This window comes from Urocitellus parryii, chromosome 4, assembly GCF_045843805.1.
Source record: "Urocitellus parryii isolate mUroPar1 chromosome 4, mUroPar1.hap1, whole genome shotgun sequence".
Lineage (NCBI taxonomy): Eukaryota > Metazoa > Chordata > Mammalia > Rodentia > Sciuridae > Urocitellus > Urocitellus parryii.
The window spans coordinates 13,755,387-13,782,304 of NC_135534.1; the positions used below are offsets into that span (position 1 = coordinate 13,755,387).

The window sequence follows — 26,918 nt, forward strand, 5'->3', positions numbered from 1 at the left end:
TACATCATATTCTAATTAGGATCCCAGATTTGTGCTTGCACATGATGTGGAGATTCACTGTGGGATATTCATATGTGCACATAGGAAAGTTAAGTCAGATTCATTCCACTTTCTTTCCTGTTTTCTATCCCCCATCCCTTCCCTTCATTCCCCTTTGTCTAATCTACTGAACTTCTTCCCCTTTCTCCCTTATTTATTATGTGTTAGTGTCCACAAGTCAGAGAGAACATTCTACCTTTGATTTTTTTGGCAATGGCTTCTTTCACTTAGCATAATAGTCTCCAGACCCATCCATCTTCCAGCAAATGTATAAATATGTCAAAATATACTCTACTGTCATGTATAACTAAAAAGAAAAATAAAAAATATGATACAATTTCATGATTTTTGGAAATGCATAAAATGTAAAAATATGAAGATTAATAAATGTGTTCAATACGTTACAAGAAAAGAATGAAATTATGTCATTTGCTGGTAAATAGATGGAACTGGAGAACATCATGCTAAGTGAAACATCATGTTGTGGTTTGGTTGTGAGGGGTCCCCCAAAAGTTCATGTTCAAGACAATACAAGAAGGTTTAGAGGAGAAACAATTGGGTGATGAGAGCCTTAACCCAACTGAGTTGATTCCCTAATGGGATTAACTAAGTGGTAATTGAAGGCAGGTAGGGTGTGGCTGGAGGAGATGGGGCATTGGTGGTGTGCCTTTGAGGTATATATTTTGTATCTGGAGGGTGGAGTCTCTCTGTCTCTCTCTGCTTCCTGGTCATCACTGATCCACTTCACTCCACCAAACTCTTCCGCCATGATGTACTGCCTCGTCTGGAGCCCCAAGGAATGGAGCATGCTGTGCATGGACTGAGACCTCTGAAACTACGAGCCCTTACATAATAAACATTTCCTCCCCTAAAAGTGTTCTTGTAGAGTCTTTTAGTCACAGCGAAAAAGCTGACTAAAACAAAGCCAGACTCAGTCAAGGGTTGAATATTTTCTCTCCTATGTGGAAGCTACAGCAAAATAAGGAAAAATGAAGCAGGGCTATCCCATGAAAATTTTGGGACAGCTGGGATTGTGGCTCAGTGGCAGAACGCTTGCCTCACATGTACGAGGCACTGGGTTCAATCCCCAGCACCATGTAAAAATAAATAAATAAAATAAATATACTGTGTCCATCAAAACTAAAAAACTAAAAAAAATGTTAAAAATTTTGGGGGAGATCCGTAAAGTGGAGGAAGAGGATTGAGGGTGAAGGAGGAGGGATGGGAAAAGAGGAAGTGCAGAATGAAATTGACCAAATTATGCTATGAACACATATGAATATACATGGTGAATTTTACCTTTATATATATTAATAAAGCACCAATTAAAAAACAATAGATGAATAGAAAACCAGATGAATAGGGGAAAGGGAACAAGGGGGAGGAGGGGGAGAAAAAGAGGAAGTACTGGGGACTGAAACGGAGCAAATGATATCCATGCGGGCATGATTATGTCAAAATGAACCCCACTATGATATATGACTCTAATGTGCTCATCAAAATATAAAAGGTACAGTAAAATAAGATTCTTCTAAAACTTTCTTGATGAACATGGGCACCCCAACATCTGATTAATCTGCTGCTCCCCTGTCAGACTGAAGGCTCTGGATTCCCCTGGAGGCTCAGTCTCTGGGACTTAGGTTCTGCCTCCCTGGACACACCTCGACAGCCATCTTTCTGAGGTCTAGCATGGTCTCTGGGAACCTACCATGGAGCATGCTCCAGACCCACTTATGCCTAGAAATTGCTGAGTTTGGTTTCTTTCTAGACTCAAGAAATCTTCCAACTCTTGACCTTAAAAGTGCCCCCCTGCCTTCTAATTCCCCCGCACCCCCCCCTTTTTTTTTTGGTACTAAGGATTGAACCCAGAGGCACTTTACCATGGAGCCACATACCCAGCCCTTTTTATTTTTTGAGACAAGGTCTCACTAGGTTGCTGAGGATGGCTTTGGACTTGTGATCCTCCTGCCTCAGACTCCCAAGCCCCTGGGTTTAGAGGCCTGTGCCATGGCTCTGTCATACCTTTCCTTTTTTCACAATTCACTCATTCCATAGTCCAAAGGGCTGAGGTGGAAGGAACAAGGTTATTTGGGGAGACAAACACTGCTCACCCCCCACCACAACTGCCCCTTTCCTCATGTCTCTCTCTAAGTCATTCACTCTTTCTCTGTTTCAGTTTTAGACGAAAATCATAAAATATTCCTTTTCCACTTGTTTTTAATCTTCATATATTGATTTTACATATTAGACCATTTTAATTCTATTACAACACAAGTAAATGATTAAGAATTACAAATCAAAGTCAGAAAGTCGTGAAGAAAAGAATAGTCTATGTGAGGCGTCCTGGCTTCTTGTCACTTCTTCACATGTAATATCTCTCAGACATAATCTGTTCTCGAAAATATAATCACATTTAGGATTTTATTCATCCTGGTTCTAATCAAAGAATTCAGTGCATAGGCAATGAGAGAAAATCGTTTTCCCTCTTTTAAGAAGTCTGAAAGCATCCTTGGGCTCATGGAGGATACTGTCTTTTGAAATGTCACTGTGTTCAATGTCAGTGACGCTGCCTTCCAAGGGGTCATTTGGAGGCCACCAATCACAATGACATCAGGAATTAGAGAAGCCAAGTTGTCACTTGCCTCCATCTAATTATCCCTGTGACCTACAAAGGGGCTCAATCATTTTCTTACCTCTGTTGTCCTCTTAGGGACCATCATATCTGCCCACGGTTACTCTTGCTACTTTCTTTATCACCCTCGTGAGGGCCTGTTGGATCTCCTTGTTCCTAGGGCTGCAGATCAGAGGGTTCAACATGGGGATGAGGATGACACAGAAGACTGACAGCACCTTGTCCTGCTTTGTGGTGTGGCTAGAGCTGTGGTGCGTGTACACAGAGAGGGCTGTGCCATGGAAGAGCGTCACCGTTGCCAGGTGGGAGGCACAGGTATGGAGGGCCTTGGCACAGCCCTTGGATCCTCATCCAAAGGATGGAGGCTGCAATGAAGCCACAGGACAACAGGGTGAGAAGGAAAGAACCAAACCTACAAAAACAGCTGCCAGAAAAAGAATCAGTTGGCTGATGAAGGGATCAGAGCAAGACAAGAGAGTCATCCGAGGAATGTCACAGAAGAATGTTGAATAATATTTGGCCCACAGCAGTAGAGACGAAAGCAAGGAGATGTTTGAACTAAGCTGCTAAGGAAACCACTGTCTCAGATCCCAGCAACCCTCTTCTGACACAGGCCTGGGGCCATGATGGCTGAGTACTGCAAAGGGCCACCAATGGCGACACATCTGTCCTAGGCCATGGCGGCCACGAGACAGCACTCAACCATGGCCATCCAGGGCATGACAAAGTACTGAGTGGCACAGGCCAGGAGAGAAATTGTTTTCTCATCTTTTAAGAAGTCTGAAAGCATCCTCAGGACAATGGAGGAAGAATAGCAGATGTCTATGAAGGACAGGAAACTGAGAAAAAGTCCACAGTATGTTCAGGTGGGAGTGCATCCTGATGAGGACGACATGACCCAGGTGACAGATCCTAAACACAAGCAAATACCCTAAACATTAGAGAGAGGATGTGCTGTAGTTCTTTATCATCTGAGAGTCCCAGGAGGACCCACTTGTCTACAGAGGGGTGGTTTCCATCTCCTTCTATAGATTTACTTGATGATATCTGCTGAAAAGTAAAAAGGTAAGAAGGATATGGTTTTATTCCCAAAAAGGAAAAGAAAAACTTTCATTGTTTTTTTTTCAGTCAATCAGCTTTATGTATGATCTGGAATCATCAAGGTTGACTTGACTTGAGCCTTCCAATCATCCACCTTCACTGAAAAATTCTCTTGGACCAATATCATTCTCTCTTGGGGAACAAGAGACATGAAATGGAATTCATTTGTGTGAAATCTTTTAAAATGTCTTAGCCTCATATTATCCCTTGCCAGGTTCTGGAAATATATGAGACTGTGGAGATAGGTTAAATCAATGAAATACTGTCGTCTTTCTAGGTGGTGAAGCAGGGTGATTAGGCACGGCTGGAGAAGTTTGAAGACTTGTGCTGGGCCTCACATGAACATCTGGGATGGTTGAATAGATGCCTTGAAGAATCTCTGGAAAGCTAACCTTGTATGAATCTATATTGTATTAATCTATACTCAGGGAATGTTGACGATTCCGTACCAGTCTTTCTGCTTTCCTAGTGCTGGAGCTCTATCCAAATAACAGGACTGAATGATTGGTGAGAACTCACCATGGAGCAGTTTGTACATGAATGTGATGGAGCTAACAGAGTGACTCTAGACTTCTGCTGTGATATGACATAAGAGAGGAGGGAGGAGCCATCGTGAGCCCTTATTTGTAGGTGGATATCTGTCTTTTCTTAAGCCAGAGGTATTTGTGAGATAAATTGTTTAATGATTCTTGATTGTGTTTGGCTCCGTGATACTTTAAAAATCTTTGGGGGCTGGACATGGTAGCACACACCTGTGATCCCAGTGACTCGGAGGCTGTTTCAGGAAGATCTCAAGTTCAAACCCAGCCTCGGCAATTTAGCGAGGCCCTGAACGACTTCGTGAGAACTTGTCTCCAATAAAATATAGAAAAGGGCTGGGGAATGTGGCTCAGTGGTTCAGTGCCCTGGGTTCAAGGTTAAAGACTTCTTCTACAAGGGTGATGACTTGAGGTCATGTAAAAGTGAGGATGTTTAGGTACTTACATGGGGATTTGAAAACGGAGGCAGGATTTGGGGGAGTTCTTTTTTCTTTTTCATGTTGAGGCCAGTTCAGGAAAGTAAAACACCCAGTGTTCAGACCAAATGGAAAATAACCAGAACAACATGCATGCATCAGACACTGCATGCTGACATCAAGAGGTTGCAGCTGTCATGGTCTCTAGGTCAGTTCCATGGACTGTCTACCAACCACAACATTAGTATGCTGAAAATTGCTTCTGTATTTCTATTATGTGTCTCTGGAACGCCAATTAGACATTTGTTGGATCTTCTTTATCTTCAACACTACTGAAAAAAATCTATTCTTTTAAAATTTTTCTACTGTGTTCTGCCTAATGTTTATAGTCATCTCTTCCAGTAAATTAATTCTATTACAAGTCATGTTAATTGTCTGGCTATTTAATCTTCCATTGAGTTTCAAATTTCAGTCATAAGGTTTTGTTTCTCTTCTAGAGGTTTCATTTTGTTCTTTTTGTAAATAGCCAATTTTGATAGTCTCCTTTCCTTTCACCTCACTTTCAATAGCATCCTTTCTTTAAACATAATAAATATGCTTATCAAAGTTATCAATACATAATAATTAAAATAACTAGTTTTGCAAGTCTAATTCTGTAGTCTAATTATTGCTGATTATTGTTCAAGGTGCCCTGTTCACTTGTATGTTGAGTGATGTGGATCATAAGACTCCTACAAACTTTATCTTCATGACTCATGGAGATTTGGGTTTAAAATGTGTTCCTCCAAGAATACTGTTTGTTATTTCTGTCGGGTACCTTGGGGTTAATACTAACCCAGATTCCTTTTAAAAAGAAATTGTGACTTGGGTTTTTTCAGAACTACAATAGTACAAATGGGTAGATTATATATATAAATAAGTAAATGTTTGGGGTTAAGAATAATTAGGGATACACTGTGACTGTACATGCCTCTCATCCCAGAGACTCAGGAGGCTGAAGCAGGAGGATCATAAGTTTGAGGCCAGCTTCAGCAATTCAGCAGGTCTTAAGTGACTTTGTTATACCCTATCTCAAAATAAAGAATAAAAAGGGATGGCGATGTACCTCAGTAGTAAAGCAGCTCTGTGTTCAATCCTCAGTACCTAATAATAATAATACTAAGAAAAGATATTTTTAAACTTCTTCTCTGTCTCCCAAACTGAGGCTGAGAATTTTGCATATTACTGTCTCTTCTTTCCCAAGTTGTCCCCTGAGGTTGTCACCTTTCAGAAGTAACTTTTCAATGTCATGGGGTTGCCTTCTAAAGTCACATACTTTTTCTTCTTTCCCTCAAATGTATTCCATTAGAATTCAGGCCTCAGGCCACAGCATTTACTAAATCCCTCCTGGGAAACTGAAAACCAATTCTCTACTCTTTTAGGTCTGTGCTTTCTTGTCATCTCTGCATCCAGGGATTTATTTGCTTTCTCACTGACTAAGTCATAAAAAATATGTTTTATATTTCATCTAGTATTTTTAGTGCTTTCTGTGAATGTATAATCTACTATATTATAGAAACATGTCTATAAACAATATTTTTATGAAAACCTTACTTGTTCCAGATTTTTAGAATTAGGGCCAGGTTTTCCAAAAACTCTGAGCTCTTTTGTTTTATATTTGCATCCTCCCTCCTCCCCCCAGTCCCTTCATACCCCTCTTTCTCTCCCCTCACCTCTCTGTTTTGGAGCTGAGGCATCCTTCTTTCACTTCCCCTGGACTTCAGAAGTCTAGGTTCTCTGACCTTTGAATGCCAGGACTTATATCAACAGCTCTTTGGTTTATAGGGCCTGGGGCTTATCTATGGGTAAATTTAACAAAGGAAATAAAAGATCTGTACATTTAAAGCTATAAAACATTAATAAAAGAAATTAAGGTAATACAGACATATGGAACAATATCCCCTATTCATGAATCAGAAAGGATTAATATTGTGAAAAATGTTCATCCTTCCCCAAGTGATCTACAGATTCAATTGAATTCCTACCAAAATTCCTTATCATTCTTCAAACAAATAGGGAAAAATAATCCTCAAATTCAGAATACCGCAAATGGTAAAAGCAATCTTGAACACTGAAGAAGTTGAAGAAGATACTAAAAGGTTGAAAGACCTCCCAGGTTCATGGATTGGAAGAATTAATATAGTCAAAATAGCCATATTACCCAAAGGAATCTATGGATTTAATGAAATTGCTATCAAAATACCAATAACATTCTTCACATAATTATAAAAAGGAATCCTAGAATTTATACAGACTCACGAATGACTCCAAATAGTCAAGACCATCTTGAGTCAGAAGAGCAAATCTGGGGGCATCTCAGCATCTAGTTTTAAGACACTACAGAGCCATAGTAACAAAACAGAATACTATTGTCATAAAACATTCACAAAGACCAAAGGAAAAGAAGAGAAGATCCAGAAAGGAAAAGAAGAGAAGATCCATGCCTCTATAGCCAGATGATTCTCAACAAGGTACCAGAAAACATATATTAGCCTATTCAACAAATAGTGCTAGAAAACCTTAATATCCACATGTAGATTGAAACTTGAATTTATACAGGTAACAATAAATTTTGTTGGTGAAGATGTGGTGAAAAAGGCACACTCATACATTGCTGGTGGGACTGAAAATTGGTACAACTACTATGGAAAGCAGTATGGAGACTCCTCAGAAAACTGGGAATGGAACCACCATTTGACCCAGCTATCCCACTCCTTGGTTTATACCCAAAGGACTTAAAATCAGCATCCTATAGTGACATATCCATATCAGTGTTTATAGCAGCTCAATTCACAATAGCTAGACTATGGAACCAATCTAGGTGCCCCTCAATAGATGAATGGATAAAGAAAATGTGGTATATATACTCAATGGAATATTACTCAGCTTTAAAGAAGAGTGAAATTATGGCATTTGCCAGTAAATGGTTGAAGTTGTAAAATATCATGCTAAGCGAAATAAGCCAATCCCACAAAACCAAAGGCTGAATGTTTTCTCTAATATGCGGATGCTAATTCACAATAAGGTGGGGGGGGCACCAGGGAAGAATAGCGTTACCTTAGATTAGGTAGAGGGAAGTGATGGGAAGGGATATGAGGGTAGAAAAGATAGTAGAATGAAACAGATATTATTACTGTATGCATGTATGTGACTACATGACCAATATGATTCTGAAATACCTACACTCAGAAAAATGAAATTATGTCTCATCTATGTATGATATATCAAAGTGCATAAGTGCATTCTACTGTCATGTATAAATAATTAAAATAAATTTAAAAAAAATTTAAAAGTAAAGTGGATCTTAATATAAGACCCTGAACTCTGAAACTAGAAGAAAACCCAGGGGTTTTGTGGCTGGAATTCCAAAAAGCAAAGGAAGCAAAGAAAAAAATTGATAAATGGGGTTGCACCAAACTAAAAATGTTCTGCACAGCAAAGGAAACAAGAGTGAAGAAATAATCCACAGGTCAGAAGAAAGTGTTTGCAAATCATATGTATTAGTCAGCTTTTTATTGCTGTAACAAATAACTGGGAGAAACAACTGAGAGGAAGAAAGGTTTATTTTGGCTCACAGTTTCAGTGGTTTCAGTGAATGGTCAACAGGCTCCAAGGCAGAAACACCATGGTAGAAGAGTATGGAGTAGGAAAGCTGCTCAGCTCAGGGCATCTGGGAAGCAGAGAAAGAAACAGGGGCTAGGGACAATAAATACCTTTCTACAGCATGTCCCAGGTGACCTTGTTCTTTCATCCAGGTTTCACCTTATGGGGTTTCCACTGCCTTTCAGTATTCCATTCAGCTACCAATGGATTAACCTACTGAATCCTCATGATCCAATCACTCCCCAAAACTCCACTACTAATCACTGCTGCACTGGGGACCAAGCCTTATATACATGAGTCTTTGGGGGACTCTTCCTATCTAAACCATAACATCATACATCAAATAGGAGCACCACTCACGACAGCTGAGATATAGAATAAGCCTGAATGCTCATCAACAGGTAAATGGATCAAGAATATATGCTGTGTCAACACAGTGGGATACATTATTCAGCCATAAAGAAAAATGAAATTCTGTTATTTGCAGCAAAATGGATAGAACTGGAAGACATTTTGTTAAATGAAGTAAAGCAGATACCATAAGATAGACACCATATGTCCTCTTTCAATATGTAACTATAAAAAAAAGTCAGCCTGAAGTGTAATAGTGATTACTAGGGACTGAGGAGGGTCCCAGGGAGGAGTCAGGGATGAAGGTGGAGAAGAAGTTGTAGGATATGATCAATGCATTCTGGATGCACACGTGGAAATATCGCACTGAATTCCATTAACGTATCAATTAATGTGTTAATAAAAATTAAATCTTGCCATTTCAGAAAAAAATAGATGAACATAGAGCATGACGAGATGAGTCAGGTCCAGATACAGCCTGGAAATTGTGCCAGGAAGGAGGATACAGAGAGTTAGGACAATGGATATCAAAACACAATTAGAAAAATTAGGTTCTGGAGTTTCATAGCCCAAGGAGATAACTAGAGTTGACAATAGCCTATTATACATTCTATGAAGAGCCAGAGGAGAGGAGCTCAGATGATTCAAACACAAAGAAATGACAAAGAGAAAAATGCTAATTACTCGGACTTGATTAGGGCATGTTGTGTGCATGTTTTGAAATACCACAGTGTATCCCATTAGTATGCATAATAGTCACATGTCAATAAAAATGTAAAGATGGAATAATCATACCTATGAAATCACCCTAGCTTTTGTAAAAAGCTATGGACAGAAAAAAAAATGTAGAAATTAAAACAATGACATAGTAGTGATAATAAAATTGTTAGCATATATTTAGTGCTTTTAGGCAATGACACAGTGCACAGGTATTATCTTATCAAAATCATCACAACCATATGAGGTGGTTGTTCTTTATCGAATCTTACTGATTAAGAAACAGGTAGAGTGAGATGGAGGAAAGCAATCAAAGTCACATTGCTTGTTATTGATGGAGCCAGAACTCAACTGCAAACAAGTCTCTCCAGAGAATGAGCCGGTACGTGACTAAAGCCAAAATCAATGGCAGTTTTTAGAAAACCTTGAAATCTGGGGAAACCCTGTTACCTGCATTGTCTTAGACAATCCTGCTTTAGGCTTCTTTTTGCTTGCTGTCTTAGCACAATTATTAACCACTTCCCTTTTCATGCCCTAAGTTATCCAGTTTGGATAATAAGTGATATGGTCACCTTGACTTGAGAATCCCTACCAGAGGACATGATTATAAAGTCTGCAAAGGAAAATTGGAACTTGATTCCATTGGGCCAACAGGGGCTCATGATCGTGTGGAGAAATGGAGTCCTCTGGCAACATTTATCCATTTGTTTTCTGCCACCATCACTCTTGAGAATAATTAACTGAATAGGAGCCTCCGCTAATTGCCTCTTCCCTCTCCACACTGAAACCCAAGGAAACATTTAAGACAATCTTTAGTTGGAAACACTTCTCTGGCAGCTATGGCCAGTAGGAGCCAGGACTCAAAGTATAGGCTGGATGCTCAGATTATGAGGTTTGTGGCTTCTGGTTTCTGAGAGGACCCTAAGCACGTCTGGGGACTACAACACTGCCCTGGAGAAGGCAGCCGAACCCACAGTGCCTCCCAGACCTCTCCAAGGCACAGCTGTCACAGCCAACACTGCCCAAATATCTGGGTGGGTAAAGTCAGAATGGATGGGCAAGATCACTCCTGAAACCCTTTCTCTCTATTTTCCTTCTTTCCATGTGACCCTGCCCTTATATACCCTCAACCCAAAGATGCCAGACATCCAGGCTCAACACCTATTTTTTTTTTTCAGAAAATCCACAATCCCTCTTCCCTGCCTCAACGAGATAATACTAATTTCAATAGAAACTCAGATAGTTGAGCTGAAAAAAATTTCCCCATGGAATTTCAAACCTTAGCCAGTGGGCAATGTGCAGACAGAGGGCGTGGACCTTCTCTGACAGCTGGACTGTGGAAACCAATGCGTTCACCACCAAATTGTCCCATTTTTCCCTGTAAGGGATTTTTAACTGGAAACCTGTTCTAGGATAGAGTCATTATTATTCGTTATCCACACAATAAACCTCACGCACTTCCTACTTGCATGCCTTACATGCCATGATTAACTAAGTCCCCACGAAAGCCCTTGATCCTTCTTTGACAGATGGAGCAACACAGGTGCATAGAAATGCAGGAATTTGCCAGGAATCACAGTAAGTGGTGACACCAAATGTGCTCTCTTTCTCAGTAATTAATTTAATTAATTAGAGGTCATTAAAAGATTTGCTTACTCTGAAATACAGTAGCAGAAGGAAATGAAATAATCCTGTGACATTTGCTTAGAGGTAAATATTTTTTTAAAATTTTTTTATAGTTGTAGATGGACAGCATGCTTTTATTTGTTTAGTTTTTTATGCAGTGCTAAGGATCGAACCCAGTGCCTCACACATGCGAGGCAAGCAATCTGCCACTGAGCTACAGCCCCAGCCCTGTGTTTTTAATCATCTGGGTATTTCTTGACTTTTGTCAAAAGTATCTCAGGTTCTGTTTGTAAAATGTTTTATATATTATTTTTTGCTGGAATTTAGATATGAAATTGATTTTTTAAAAATTGATTTTAGTTATATGCAATACCAGGGCACACCCTGACATTCTCACCCAAGCATGGAACACAACCCACTCCGATTCAGTCCCCAGCACTCCCCTTCTTCCACTCCACGCATCCCTTTTTAATGAATCTACAGTTCACTTAAAAAATAAATGTAAAAATCAGTGTCCTGTGGATACACCTGATGATGGGACAACTTGCCGTATCCTTGCATGCATGTGTGAATGTTCAATTAGATTCAATGAATTGATCTTTAAATTTTTTTTTAAATGTTTATTTGTTCTTTTAAATTATTCATGCAGTAGAGTCAATTTGGACATATAGACACAAACATGGAGTATATCTTACTCTAATCAGGATCCCAGTCTGGTGGATGTACACTATCGTGAGACGCACTGTGGTGAGCTCCTATTTGAACACGGGAAGTTAAGTCAGATCCATTCCACTGTCTCTCCTTTTCCTATCCCTCTCCCTTCTCTTCACTCCCCTTTGTCTAATCCACTGAACTCCTGTTCTTCTTGGGGAGTAGATTTTTAAATTCGATTGTTTTTATCCATTCATTATCCTGTATAGAAACTTTAAAGCAAATATTGATAAAACAAGCTTTATTTCTCGCTTGGCCCCTTTAGAATAAGGATTGAATATTTCTACCATTAAGGACACAATATACTTCCAATAAAGAATGTAGGTTCTTCTTCCCATTTGAATCAGTTTGGGCAAGTTTGATTTTTCTAGTGATGTTTACTATCTAGTTATCTTACCTTTATTTTACTTATTTAGTTTTTATGCTGTGCTGAGGCTAGAACCCAGTGCCTTACACATATGTCAGGCAGGTGCTCTACCACTGAGTTACACCCCGGTCCCTTTACTTTTTGTTTAAATTTTAAAATTTATTAGCTTAAAATTGTTTAGGATATCTTTTTGTTTTAGTGTCTTCATCGTCTAGAATTATGTCCCCCTCCTCATTCTTTAAAAATTTATCTTCTTTTCCTCAGTTTCACACATCAAAGGATCACCTTTTGATGTTCTTGTATTGTTTTAAAATTCCTTCTATTTATTTTGTTTATTTGTATTCTTTCCTAACTAAGGATGATGCTCACATCCATCATTTTTTAAATTCTCTCTCTCTCTCTTTTGGTACCAGGTGAGGGGGGGATGGAACTCAGGGGCACTCGACCACTGAGCCACATCCCCAACCCTATTTTGTATTTTTTTTTGGAGACAGGATCTGAGTTGCTTAGTCCCTCAGTTTTGGTGAGGATGGTTTTAAACTTGCGATCCTCTTACCTCAGCCTCCCAAGACGCTGGGATTACAGGTGTACACCACCAGACCCAACTGTTTTATTCTTTTTTTATAGTTATTTAATATGACTTTTTTCTAAATACATCTTTAGTTAAATCCACAAGATTTGACAGATGGTATTCTTCATTATATTTAAGTTACAAATATTCTGTAATTTCCATTATAACTTATTCTTTGGGCTTCTGAGTAATTTAGAAATATGTAGTTTCCAAATATGATTTTTCTGATTATTTGACTTGTTGACTTTTAATTTAATCTCTTTTAATTACAGAGTGTTATATGATCCTTTGAACTTTTAAATTTAAATTTTTTTTCCCGCAAACCAAGAGTGCTTCAAACTATATTATAAAGATATCCTGTAACAACACCACTTCATGTGAAATACATGGTAGGTACTGTACATATCTGAAATAATTTGATATGAAATAAATTTTAGGAGATCAATTTTACTCTGACTACTTCGCAGATACATAACTTAGGTACAAAGATATTAGATAACTTTTCCTGAGTCATAGCTTATAGATAGAAGAGCCACATTCAAGCAACAGCTGTGTGACAACTAGACCCATGCTCTTACTCACTGAGCTATAAGCAGGGATTATAATGCCATTAATAACACTCTGCAATTTCTAAAACATATTTTTAAGGGACCTTCCAAATATTGTTATACTTTCCTTTGTCCTAGTAAAAGCCTGATAGTTAATAATAACAAGTGTAATTATCCCCTTTCACATGTGGGAAAATTGACACAACCACTGTAGTAACTTAGAGGCAAAGTTAACCAGGGTAATTTCCCCCAAACGCTCAGCATTCCTCTTTCTTATGAGCTCTGTGTGGAGATAAGGTGGTTTATCTCAATAGAAGTTGGGATAACAACTGACTTAGGGATTTGTTCTCTTCTGTCCCTGCAGATCTTGGGACCACCAACGCTATGACAGAAGGAAGGAACCATACAACAATCACGAAGTTCATTCTCTTGGGATTCTCTGAGTTTCCAAAGCTCACCATTGCCCTCTTTTCAGTATTCCTAGGGATCTACCTGATGACCGTGTCCTGGAATGTGAGCCTCATCACACTCATCAGGATGGACGCCCACCTACATACACCCATGTATTTTTTCCTCAGCAACCTGTCCTTTCTGGATATCTGCTACGTTTCCACGATAGCCCCCAAGATGCTCTCTGGCTTCTTCCAGAAGCATAGCTCCATCTCCTTTCTGGGGTGCACCATGCAGTACTTCTTCTTCTCCAGCCTGGGTCTAACTGAGTGCTGTCTTCTGGCAGCCATGGCTTATGATCGATACGCCGCCATCTGCAATCCCCTGCTGTACACAGCCATCATGTCCCCCACCCTCTGTGTGCAGATGGTGGCAGGATCTTGCATTACTGGGTTCTTTGGCTCTTTTATCCAACTGTGTGCTTTGCTTCAGCTCCATTTCTGTGGGCCAAATGTCATCAACCACTTCTTTTGTGACCTGCCTCAATTATTGGTCCTCTCCTGCTCTGACACCTTTTTCTTTCAAGTCATGACCTCTGTGCTCACAGTGATCTTTGGGCTCACATCCGTCTTGGTCATCGTGGTATCCTATGGTTACATTGTTGCCGCTCTACTGAAGATCATTTCAGCTGAAGGCAGGTCCAAGGCCTTCAACACCTGCGCTTCTCACCTGACAGTAGTGATCCTTTTCTTTGGCTCAGGTATCTTTGTTTACATGTATCCCAACTCGGGAGATTCCCTGAGCCAGAACAAACTGGCGTCAGTCCTATACACTGTCATCATCCCCATGTTAAATCCATTGATCTACAGTCTGAGGAACAAGGAAATCAAAGAGGCCCTAAGCAGATGGAAGAAGGGTTTCATCTGGTGCTACTAATTACGGGATTCATTTCAGAAGTACAGTTGTTATACACTCCTAATACAAACCCAGCACTGGTAGAAAGCCAGGCACATGTATAAGAAGTATGTGAAAGCTCAATGTACAGTTGAGACCAAATAAACAATAGGCCGAGCAATCCACAAGTATTTATGAGCATTTTTAAAATTTGTTCTTTTTAGATATTACATGACAGTGGAGTGTATTTTGACATATTATATATGCATGGGAATTACTTATTTTAATTAGAATTCCACTCTTGTGGTTGTCCATGATGTAGAGTTTCACTGGTTGTATGTTCATGTATGAACACACAAGCATTTTTGTAGCTAGTTGTTATGGCAGTGTGACACTTGACTTTAGTGATATCTCATCACTACCTACCATGGCAGCATTTCTAGGACCAGAGATGCTAGTACTAATCAAGGTTGCCAGGAGACAAGAAAGACCAAATAGCATCTCATTTTAAGTGGGTCAGGGATTGCTGGTCAGGGATTACTCATGGCACCTAAAGGAACTAGCTGATCTTTTAAAATTTTCTTTTTTTTTCTTCTTTTCTTTTTCTTTCCTTTTCTGTTCTTTCTTTCCTTCCTTTTTTCCCTTCCTCTCTCCCCCCTCCCTCCTTCCTTTTTAAATTTTATTGTTTAATTTATTTTAATGGATACATAAAAACATAAAATTGCATTTATTAATGGTGTATTACATAATGTCTCAATACATGTATATCTTGTGTGATACTTAAATCAGGTTAAATATATTTATCTCCTTATTCACTTTTTTAAAGCAAGTTAGTTCTCACATTTAACTTATTCCTTTATCTCTGGAACGTTTGGATTAATTTCATTTGTGGATTTATCCAGGTCAAAAGTAACTGTACCACATAAAAGATTTGCTAATTTCACACAGACAGAAATTTGTCATGATAAAAATGTTTAACACATCCAGGTTTAAGTTTTGGTTGACCACTTGGCTGGGTAGGCTTTCCTGGACGATTCCTCATATTTTATACATTTTTGTTTCTCCATCTTATCTCTACCATGTAACCAGAAAAAGGGAATCAGATACTGGCTCTGTGATGGTACGGTGGCCTAGTCCCTGACTTTGGTAACTCCAGCACTGTTATTTTATTTTATTTGGATGCTTAACCACTGAGCCACATCCCAGCCCTTTTAATTTTTTATTTTGACACAGGGTTTCATTAAGTCATTGGGGGCCCCAGTAGGTTGCTGAGGCTGGCCTTGAACTTCCGATCCTCTTGCCATAGCCTCCCAAGTTGCTGGGTTTTCTGGCATGCACAACCACATCTGACAGCAGTGATGTGTTTATTTTACAAGTTTGGCTTGTTTAGTAGAACAAAGCTCTATTAGAAAGTTGTTTTTCTAATAATTAACAAGTGAGACTTGGCTGACTTGGCTGATAGAATTATCTATAAGGCATCAAAACTCTGGAAGTATAAGACTCCTGATTTGGTTGTTTCCCTTGTAATCTTTTTTGGCATTGCTATAATATACCGGGAAATGATGGTGAGTTAGGGTTAAAAATTTCAACCAAAGAAAGGATGCTGAGACAGAAAGCAGACTTCTGTTGTTTATTTTCCAAAAAGATTCTAATTTGCATAATCTTGGGTGGCCAGAATGTGTGGTAATTTCCAAGAGATTACTTCTGATAAAAGAAACTTTATAAATTCTCCCCACCCCATCTGTATTCAGAAAGGAAAATTTCAAGTCCCCATGGTAAGGACTTCAAGAAAAGCTTTTTGACATCTGTAGACACTACAGCTTGAGGAGCTCTAATACTCCATATCCCTGGAGTACAATCCAGCTCAGCAGCTTGCAGATGAAAGGGGGATTTCTTTTGGAGAACAGCTGATTTGCAGCTATTGGGTAGGATTTTATCAAGGGAAGTTAGGATGGAGTTGTGAGCCTAGATTTCATTTAAGGTCTCTAGCACTAACACCTGTTAGTGATCTCATTCAGACCTCCCTTAGCTTCAGCCTGAAGCCAAGGCTATTAGATGACATCTGTACTGGGGTTGAAAGAGAGAATTAAGCAATCTTTAAGCACTGAGGCTTAAAGATTGCTCTGGAGATCCAGCACGCCACAATAAGAAGTTCAGACAGCAATAATGAAAGAGATGGAGGCATCAGGATTGTTGAATTTTAAGAAAAGATAATTCCTTTGATCTAAAGGAAGAGTATTGAAAACTTGTATTTAGTTTTAGCTGGATTCTTAATGCTTTTATGGTCACAAATTATTAAGATCTCTTAAGAGAACTGGTGCTTAGAGTTAAGGTCACAACTAGCAGAAATGCTTATGTAATATATAAATATGTAATAACAAAGCCCATTATTATGTACAATTATAATGTACCAATAAAAGTTATCTTGAAAAAATTTTTTAGAGAAGTGCTTATGTGGAAACCTACTAAATTTTGCAAAACGTAGTCTCAGAAAAGTGATATGGTCCTTAAATTGTAGCCATCTACTTCTCTAGGGGACCAGAATTCATTTTATTCCAATCTCCAAATCATCTATAGGACATGAATTAAAGGATGCATATTCCTGTGTGTGAATTTCACATGAAGGATAAATGCTCAGAGATTAACAGGTCATGACAGAGGCTCATAAACTGAAGACAGTTTTGTTGGACAGTACTATGAGTTTATATTTTTATAACTTTTGTGATTAACTTTTTTGTCTTGGTGATATTTTCAAAGAAACAGATGTGATATGCTAAGGGAAAATAGTCTACTTCTATTAATCCTACCATGCAATATTTTCTCAATTTCCAGGCTGATATTGGAATTTAGCCACAACTAGGAATAGAAAGGACCTGGGATGTGGAGTAGTAAATCCTACATTCTAAGAAATTGCATTTTCTCTTCTGTGATTATAGAAGATAGGGTTTGGTGGCGTCTAGGGCTCTTCGTCGGCTACACACTTCTAACTCAGCACTGAATTTTGATCTGTTGCTCTGTTTATCACTAGACACCTCTATTATTTTATGTTTTAAATTTGGAACATAGTGTTATATATACCAATGCTCCATTTTGCATAAGTGTTCTAATACTTAATTTTTAGCACATGAAGGTAAAAAACTAAAGGTGAAAGTGGAATTCCCAACAGGTCCTTAGCTTTCCTAAGTGAGGCACATCCAAGGAAATGGATGAACGGATGCTGCACCTGTGCAGATGCTCCAGGAAGGCCAGCACTTGGGACATGGGGCATCTTTACACCCGTTCTCACCTGAGGACATGACCACAGTGCCATCTGTAATTCCAATAATTTTAAAAAATCATTAAACAACAAATTGGATATTTCAGAAAATTAAAAAATCGAATTAAAGAACTACTCTGAATTCCTAAGAATTCAGAGGGAACATATAAAGAGATGAACATGATAAAAAGAGGATGAGGCTTAAAGATTGCTCTGGAGAGCCAGCACACCACAATAAGACGTTCAGACAGCAATAATGAAAGAGATGGAGGCATCAGGATTGTTGAATTTTAAGAAAAGATAATTCCTTTGATCTAAAGGATGAATATTGAAAACTTGTATTTTTTTAAACAAACAATTTGTTAAAAATTAACTTCAACTCAAATCCCATTGGAACTTTGGGAGAGAAATGTAGTAAAAACTGTAAAATGACACTAACATTCAAATAAAGTTTGACAATAAAGACTACTTTGAAAAAAATATGTAACCAAACAATAATTAAACACTGTGGAAATTGTACAAACAATAAAAAGAACAGGGATCAAATATTTACTCCAGGAAAAGATCTAGTTTAGATGTAAATTAAAACTTCAATAAAGAAAATATTCACATACTATTGAGAGAAAGATAATTCAGTTGGATCTGGAGGTTAAATAATTATTTCAGATGTAAAATAAGTTTGCATTTGATTCACAATACACAAAATATAGCTTCTCTTATGGATCAAAGAGTAATGAGTCCTCTATTCTGTTCCATTGATCTTCATGTCTATTTTGGTGCCAATACAGTGCTGTTTTTCTTACTATAGCTCTGTGTATAATTTAAGGTCTGGTATTGTGATGCCTCCTGCTTCAATTTTCTTGCTAAGGATTGCTTTGGCTATTCTTATTTTTCCAAATGAATTTCATGACTGCTTTTTCTATTTCTATGAAGAATATCATTGGAATTTTAATAGGGATTGCATTAAATCTGTATGGCACTTTGGTAGCATGGCCATTTTGACAATATTTATTCTGTCTATCCAAGAACGAGGGAGATCTTTCCATCTTCTGAGGCCTTCTTTGATTTCTTTCATTAGTGTTCTGTAGTTGTCATTATAGAGTCTTTCATCTCTTTTGTTAGATTGATTCCCAAATATATTTTAAGGCTATTGTGAATGGGATAGTTTTCCTAATTTCTCTCTCAGCTGATTCACCTTTGGTGTACAGGAACACAATTGTATGTATAATATGTCAAAATACATTCTATTGGGCAAATGGGCTTGCTTGGGCTGCTCTTCAGCGGGTGGCAGTGGTGGCTTTGGGTGGCCTTGTTCATGTTGGGACCAGGCCTGGGAAGGATGGTGCCCTAGAGCCGGGCTTTGCTGGGTAGGGGCAGGATGGGATAGGTGGGAAGTGGCCATGTGGGAGGTGACCTGGAGTCTCCTGCAACGCTGGGGTGCCAGTTTTAGGACAGGCACAGACTGGACTCTTGGAGCCAGCTTGTGGAGGTGATAGCAGAGTATCGGACATTAGCAAGACATCTACAAAAAGAGGCCCAAGCTCAACACAACAATTCTGAACTCACAGAAGAGCAAAAGAAAATCATAGGCCAAATTGCAACAAGCTTGGAATTTCGAAGTCAAGCTTTAGGGTCCACACAGTCCCAGGAAGAATTTAAACTGGAAGACCTGAAGAAGCTAGAACCAATCCTAAAGAATTTTCTCACGTATAATAAAGAATTTCCATTTGATGTTCAGCCTGTCCCATGAAGGAGAATTTTAGCACCTGGTGAGGAAAAGCATTAGAATTTGAAGAAGGTGAAGAAGAAGGTGGTGCTGGAGCAGTTAGTATAAAGGATCTGAACGGCATAGATTTAACTCCTGTGCAAGATACTCCTGTGGTTTCAAGAAAAGAAGATACATATGTTCATTTTAATGTGGACATTGAACTCCAGAAGCATATTGAAAAATTAACCAAAGGCGCACCTAGCTTCTTTGAATTCAAACACTACAAGCCTAAAAAAAGGTTTACCAGCACCCAGCATTTTGCTTTCATGGAGACAGATGAGATTAAACCTGGGCCAAGGGTAATAGAACTACACAAGAAACCCACTGCCTTTCTAAAAGAAAGAAATTGCAGTTATTGACCAAGAAATCACTTTATCTTCATCTACATCAAACTTTGCACAAGGAATGATTCTGACATGAGTAATGTGGAATTTATGTGAATTTTACCACTCAGTAGAAACCATCACAGCCCTGTATAGCATATTCACCCTTCAGGAGGCAGAAGGTGAGCCATACCTGTAGGTCACTGAGTCCACTGCAAAGCTATTCCACAGAACTAAAGTCCAGCACCTCACTGTTGTAATAATTATGATGCCTTTGAATACAGGCTTATTGTAGATTTTGAAACATGTTTTTAATTTTCTATTAATTGTGCAATTAATAGTCTGTTTTCTAATTTACCACTGATCCTATCCTGCTTCCTGGAACAATACTACTGTGGTAGGTATGCTCATCTTCAAACTTAATACAGCAATAAGAACGTACAAGTCTTTACACTTTTGCTCACTTTTGCTCCACTATGGTCTTTTGGTTTGAATTAACTTCAAACTTTGAATTGAAATGGGTAGGATAGTACCAGATTGCTTTGAAGGCAAATTGGACCAGTTATGGTCTGTCTTGTAGGCTGTTCCTTAAAGGTGACCTGAATTCACCCTGATTTGATAATTCTGCTTAGAAATAGTATGCCTTGACCAGATCAGTATCCTATATGGGAGTGTTCCCCAGGTTGTACCTGTGATTTTTTTCCAGATGACCAGATTGTTTTTCTGAAAGTGTGCATATTTTTAGTCATGTTGATTAGTTGTTCTTCTACATCACATTGCTATTCTTTCTGATAATGATTCTAGGGTTAACACTGAAACCATCTGTCTCAGAATAATTACAAATTCTTAGATGGGTTTATATGTCTTCTAAATCATGTCATCTAAAAATAATTGGGTCAGGAGCTAATGAGATACTGCAGGAACAACTGCTGTTTTTCTGACAACCGATTGTGAGACCTTAAAACCTGCATACCTTGTCTTTAAAGTGATCTGTATGCAAAATCTGGAAAGATATTCTATTTTTTAAAAAATAGTGGACAGGACCATCATTTATTTTCTATTTAGATATATTGACATCCATTTGAAAATGTGCAAGTCATTAGCCTATTATAATTTGACTGTTTACATTACTTTTGACTTTATGATGAGACATAAATAAAACTTTCATAGTACATGAGGTAGATATTCCATACACAGAACATAAAGATTTGTGAGGGGCCTTTTGTGGATTATATGTAGACCCACACATTTTAATGTTCACTATTTTAAATAAACAATGCATGAGGGGAATGCGGTGTCAATCTTTGGCCTATTTTACACTAGAGTAAACGCTAGTCATACCATCCAATGTTTGGTTTTAAAATGAGTAATGGTTGTTTCAGCCCTTGTACTTCAAGAGATCTAGTCTTTTATTTTCAGTTGTCTATTAGGTCAATTCTGTTTACTTGATGAATGTTAATAAAAACTATATGATCCTGAAAAAAAGTACACTCTGTTGTCATGTGTATTAAAAAGAACAAATACAAAATAAAATTTTAAAAGAGTAGTGAGTAAAACACATTTAAGCTACAAGAATATACTAGAAAAACTAGATAAATAAGACTGATGAATGCATCTAAGAAAATACAATTAAAATGGCTTGTAAATGAGAAAGAATGTAACAAACTTATAAACCGGTGAGTTAAATCACAAAGGAAAATAAGTTGGGGCTGTAAAGACTTTAAATAACTTAGCTTAAAAATATTTAATGAATGATACAAGTAAATTTATAGGACAAATAATCTGAGGAAAATAAAACAACAAGTAATGACCTATAAAGGGTTAGCATTTTGATGAATATTTTATCCACTCTCCTGAAAAATAACCAGACTATTACAAACCCTACAAAAGACTGAATTTCAAAAGAGAAAAGTAATCTAAAAAAATATGAATTCAGCTTGAACTCAAATAATCAAATATGAGTAAAGTACAACAATTAATGGCACTACACATCACCTTCCAGGTTAGCAAAAACAATTTAATGTGGGTTAAATATTGAGTAGGGTCTAATTGTCCTGGAAGATCCTTAAACAAATATTCCATTTTTTGAAGTGGAGGAACCCAATACAATAAAATTAATTACTTTTCCATTTTTTAAGGACAAAAACTCAAAATTAACTATTGTGATTACTAAGCAAATTCTGCCAATTTTTCAAACAATTCATTTCCTCTCTTATAACCAAATGGCAGTAATGTTTGAGAAAGCTCTCTCTCTCTCTCAGAAATAGTCAGGATGGTGGAAATAGAGACATCTCTATCTCCACCACGGAGAATATTTGCTTACATTCCCAGATAATAAAGATAATGTCTCTCTAGAGGGAAGGGTGGGCCAGCTGCCAGCAATCATTTTTAAGGCTGGGGATATGTTCAGGTCAGTATTCCTCAGCTGTGATCCAAACCTAAACTGTGCACATGTTATCCTCCTGTATCCCACTCTACTTCACCGCCCTGGACTTGAGAGTCTGGAGGAACTGTGGCAAACACGAAACTCATGCTGCTCAAAATTGTAAATCTCTCTAAAATCCATTTGCACTCATTGTCTCCTTACCACCTAAATCTGCTGGCTCGGGAAAGACAGTCTAGCAACTATTAGGACCCAGCTGCTTGGAGATTGCTTGACTGTTTGACACCAGATCAGCACGAAAGACTCAGTAAGACATCAGTGCGGTCATGCCAGTGAATATGAGTGAAATACCAGATCTGCCTTTTAGTAATAACAGATTAACAATAATAGGTAATACATAATGTGTCTTGATCCTTTAACAAATGCCAGGCATTTTTTATGTGCTTTGTATGTCCTTATTCAATCTTTAAAATCCCTTGAGAGATACATTACTATTATGTGATCAATATTATGTTTGCATTTGGAGGCATAAGAATTTAAGTGATTATACTAATGTTTAATGGCTCACAAGTAATACAACAGGCGGGGCATGGTGGGCACCCTGTAATCCCAGTGACTTGGGAGGCTGAGAAAGGAGGATTGCAAGTTAAAGGCAATCTTGATCCTGTCTCAAAATAAAAAAGAAAAAGTGCTGGAGATATAGCTCAGTAGGTAAGCACCCCTGAGTTTATTCCCTAGTAGTAACAACAACAACAACAACAACAAAGTAATTCAAGCAAGGTCAAAATCTGGGAAGTCTAATTCTAAAATCAATGATTCCCTGCAATTTGAGTTTCATGTGCTCACCTTTCTGATATTTCAGATGATACTCCCTGTGTGCTTATATGCCTTTGTGCGTTTTTAAATTCCTTTGCTTAGTTTTGAAAGCTTTTCCTTAAAGTGGAAAGTCAGATGTTAGTCATTCATATTCTAGGGAAAGGTGTCACAGGAGAGCTGGAAAATAAACATTTCTTTTTAGTTTAAATTCTTTGGTTCAAGCATAATACCAAAAAAGATTCACCAGGTGATAAATTTAATAGAATCAAATCAAGATTCTCCTCCCCATAGAACATAGGAAGCCAAGAGCTGGCTGTGAATTAGGAAATTTTGCATGTTTTGTGGGGAGAGTGGGGGTCTTGTTCCTTGTTCTTTAATAATTTGGGGTTAAGTTTAGGGTCTAGAAAGATACAGAAGATCTTTGGATAACCCAAAGCAGCACTCACTAATGTGTGCTCCTTGCTAGGGTATGAACAAGCGGCAGAGCTCCTAGAATTCCCCCATTTACCACATTTACATTAAGGTGGCAGCTGTAGAGTCCAAGAGCAGCAAGAAAAGCCAGGACTGAGAAAGTCACCTTGAATTTTCTGTGGCCACAGAGAGTCATGGAAGAGGACTGAAGAGTTTCCCATATATCTCAAGGGCTGGTGGAGAAAAGAACCAAATGGTCAGGAAGAGGATGAATAATATGCAGATTAATAACCAGAGGTGATCAGAACCATGGACAGCTCAGCAGGTGCCAAAGGACAGGGCTGGAACTAGCTAGGTGCCAGTAGTCAAAGGTAGGTTCTGCTTAAGAACTGTGTGGTAGAGTTGTGGGATACCAAAAAATGCAGATCTGAAAAGTCAAAGTATTCCCTCCAATACCAGTAGAACTCCACAGCTCTGGATTTTAGAATTAATATTAAGGAGCCAATGAAAGAGAAAATCTTAACTGACTGGTTTAGATATTCAGAAACTGGAAATAAAAGATAAAAATCCTAAAATTAGTGACTTTTCTTGGAAGTCTTAACACATAAAGGTAAATATGTAAACTTTCTCTTATCAGATAGAATGGAGGTTCAAATTAGAAATTATACCAAAAAAGCAAGAAATTAGTTACATTTTCACTTTTAAATTGTGTCATGGAAAAATCTTATCCTACATTAAATTGATAGGGCCACAGGTCTGGTATTCATCTCAAGACTAAATTCTGAATTTCCAGAATATCCATAGACCATCATCAAGGGAACAAAAGGGAAGAAAGAATTGGCCACTCCTCTTAGCAAGATGAACTCTAAGTCCTAAACTGTAGAATGGTGGCTGCCTTTGGAATGAGTACCAATCAGTCCCTTGATTGCCCACCTTTAGAAATTCAGTGACTGCTGTGATTGGAATTTAACAAAACAGGGCTGGATTCCATTTCTCAATCCAGGCTGGGAAATCTGAGTTTAGTCTCCTCTTTGAGCTTGCTTATGTGTTTAATTAAGTGCTCTTCACTGGGGCTTTCCTAGTAGAAGAGTCTGGCAGAGTATCCCTCTGGACATAGTTTTATATTCTTTTTCCTTTCATCAAATACCTATTTTAGGGCTGGGGTTGTGACTCAGCAGTAGAGTGCTCACCTAGCATGTGCGAGACCCTGGGTTCAATTCACAGCACCACATAAAAATAAATAAATAAAGGTATTGTGCCAAACTACAACTAAAAAAATAAATTTATATATCAAAAAGGATAACTGTTTTAGGTAGAAAATCTGGAAGTTTGAAGGAATAAGTCACACAGCCCTCTTGGATTTTGGGAAAACTGCCTTTTGCAGCATTTAAAGCTTATGGGGTGTAGGTTCCTACATTCTCTGGGTAGTCCAATATCTTACACATGCACTCCCAAAAGAGAGATTTCATAATCACTTTGCTCAGTCTAGCAGCATGAGATTGCATCTCTCCTTTGGGATTGAGTTCCAACAAAGTTCCAATAAAGCAATGGGGGAAATGAATAAATTGGAAGATAAATTTTGAGCTGCCCTAAAGTAGTTATTTCTGCATAGTGGAATGGGTGACTTTTTATGGTATTGTTCTCTATTATTCAAATTTCCCAAATGATCACTTGCCTATTTTGAATTAAATAATTTAAAAAAATCAAAGGCAGATAAAAAGCCTAGGGAGAGAAAGTGAAGACAACAAAACACACAGTCTTTTCTCTGCTGTCCTACTGTTCTGCTCTTAAAGTTTCCTTGGGATGCTCAGTTTCCTTTTGTTCATTCAGAAGGTCCTAAGAATATCTTTCAACATGTCTTATAATACAACCAGAACAATTTATATCTGGAGCTGATGGCAATAACCATCTCTCTACAGCTGGGTGAAGAACTGCCTCCAAGCAAAGGCTGACCAAAAGACCAAGAAAATGTCCTATTTTACTCTTTTCCAGGAAAATGAATTGAATACATAATTCCTGAATTATCACCCCAACTCCTATTCACTCACTCACTTATGCTAAGACATTCAGTGGGCACTTACCAGTGCACTAAGTGCCAAGAGGCAAAGGTTAACAACGCACATGTCTTTCTTAGGAATTTCACAGTCTAGCAGGGGATGAGGGTAATGAGATACAAGGCAAATTTAAAAATTTATGCAAGCTGGGTGCAGTGGTGTACACCTATAATCTCAGCCACTTGGGAGGCTGAGGCAGGATGATTGCAAGTTCAAAGCCAGCCTCAGCAAATCAGTGAGGCACGTAGTAACTCAGCAGGACCCTGTCTCTAAATAAAATACAAAATAGGGTTGGGGATGTCACCCAGTGGTTAAGTGCCCCTGAGTTCAATCCCCAGTACAAAAAAAAAAAAAAAAGCAAATGCAGGGCTAGGGTTGTAGCTCAGTGGTAGAGCGCTTGCCTAGCACATGTGAGGCCCTGGGTTCGATCCTCAGCACCACATAAAAATAAATAAAATAAAGATAGTGTAAGGGAAAAAAAAGTAAATGCAAATTACATGAAAGTGTGAATCCTGCATGTAATTCTCAAGATAGAGACAGACCATTAAAACCAAATTGGCTCATGACCTTAATATGTAATATATGATAGACAAGTTGTAAATTATTGAAAAATAAATTATTTAAGAAAAGATTAGCTCCTTACATCACAAGTTAAAGTAAATTCTGGATCATTTGAGTAGTTATAAAATGTGACTCCAAGAACAACAACAACAACAACAAAAAAAAAAAAAAACAAGTCAAGAAACACAGGTAAATACTTATCTAGCCTCTGTACAGGGAAGAACATTGCTTAAAATCAATGGAAAAATTTTTGAGCAATAAGATTCAGTGTAAAATAGATTTTCATAATGTTTGTAAATTATAAATAAAATGAAATGGAAAGCTAGAAAGTGTGTTTGAAATAATAGAGTAAAGCTCCTTTTTAGAAATTTATTTGTGAAAATTTCCAAAGTGCTGAAACTGCATATTGGGTTCTTTCATAGTAAAAATTTAGATTTCGTTTAGAATCCTGTAAAGAAAAAATCCAACAGGTGAATTGTTTCAAGTGAAACATTATATAACCATCAATACTCTAATTTATGATGAAGTTCATGAATAATTTAAGCATAGGTAACATTTTGAATAAAACATGTTCATTATAGCATTCTATCTGTAACAAAAAAGACATCAAAACCAATTCATGATGAAAGTCTCCAGATTAAGATGATATACAAGGTGCATTCCTATTCTGGTGATTCATTGGTCTAAAAACATTTTCTGAATGATGTATTCATAAAATGGAAATGGAATCGTCAGGGGAAATCCCTCACTTTTTCTCATCACACTAGAGAACAATTATCTGGACAGTGTAATTAGCTATTAT

The 26,918-nt window shown here is 38.0% G+C and overlaps 1 protein-coding gene and 2 pseudogenes across 1 annotated transcript; 2 read left to right on the plus strand and 1 right to left on the minus strand.

Annotated features, from left to right (window-relative positions):
* Nucleotides 1-2,745: 2,745 nt before the first annotated feature.
* LOC144254180 (olfactory receptor 5A1-like) lies at nt 2,746-9,893 on the minus strand (annotated as a pseudogene).
* A 3,751-nt stretch (nt 9,894-13,644) lies between these two features.
* Nucleotides 13,645-14,586, plus strand: LOC113198776 (olfactory receptor 5AN6-like). Its single transcript, XM_026411624.2, has one exon. It carries the CDS (start codon nt 13,645-13,647, stop codon nt 14,584-14,586), a length of 942 nt encoding a protein of 313 aa, XP_026267409.2.
* A 4,614-nt stretch (nt 14,587-19,200) lies between these two features.
* On the plus strand, nt 19,201-19,977 carry LOC113198797 (axin interactor, dorsalization-associated protein pseudogene; annotated as a pseudogene).
* The last annotated feature ends 6,941 nt before the right edge of the window (nt 19,978-26,918 follow it).

What these genes read in the sequence shown, in the direction of transcription:
- LOC113198776 (XM_026411624.2), top strand. Translation starts at nt 13,645, where the DNA reads ATGACAGAAGGAAGGAACCATACAACAATCACGAAGTTCATTCTCTTG.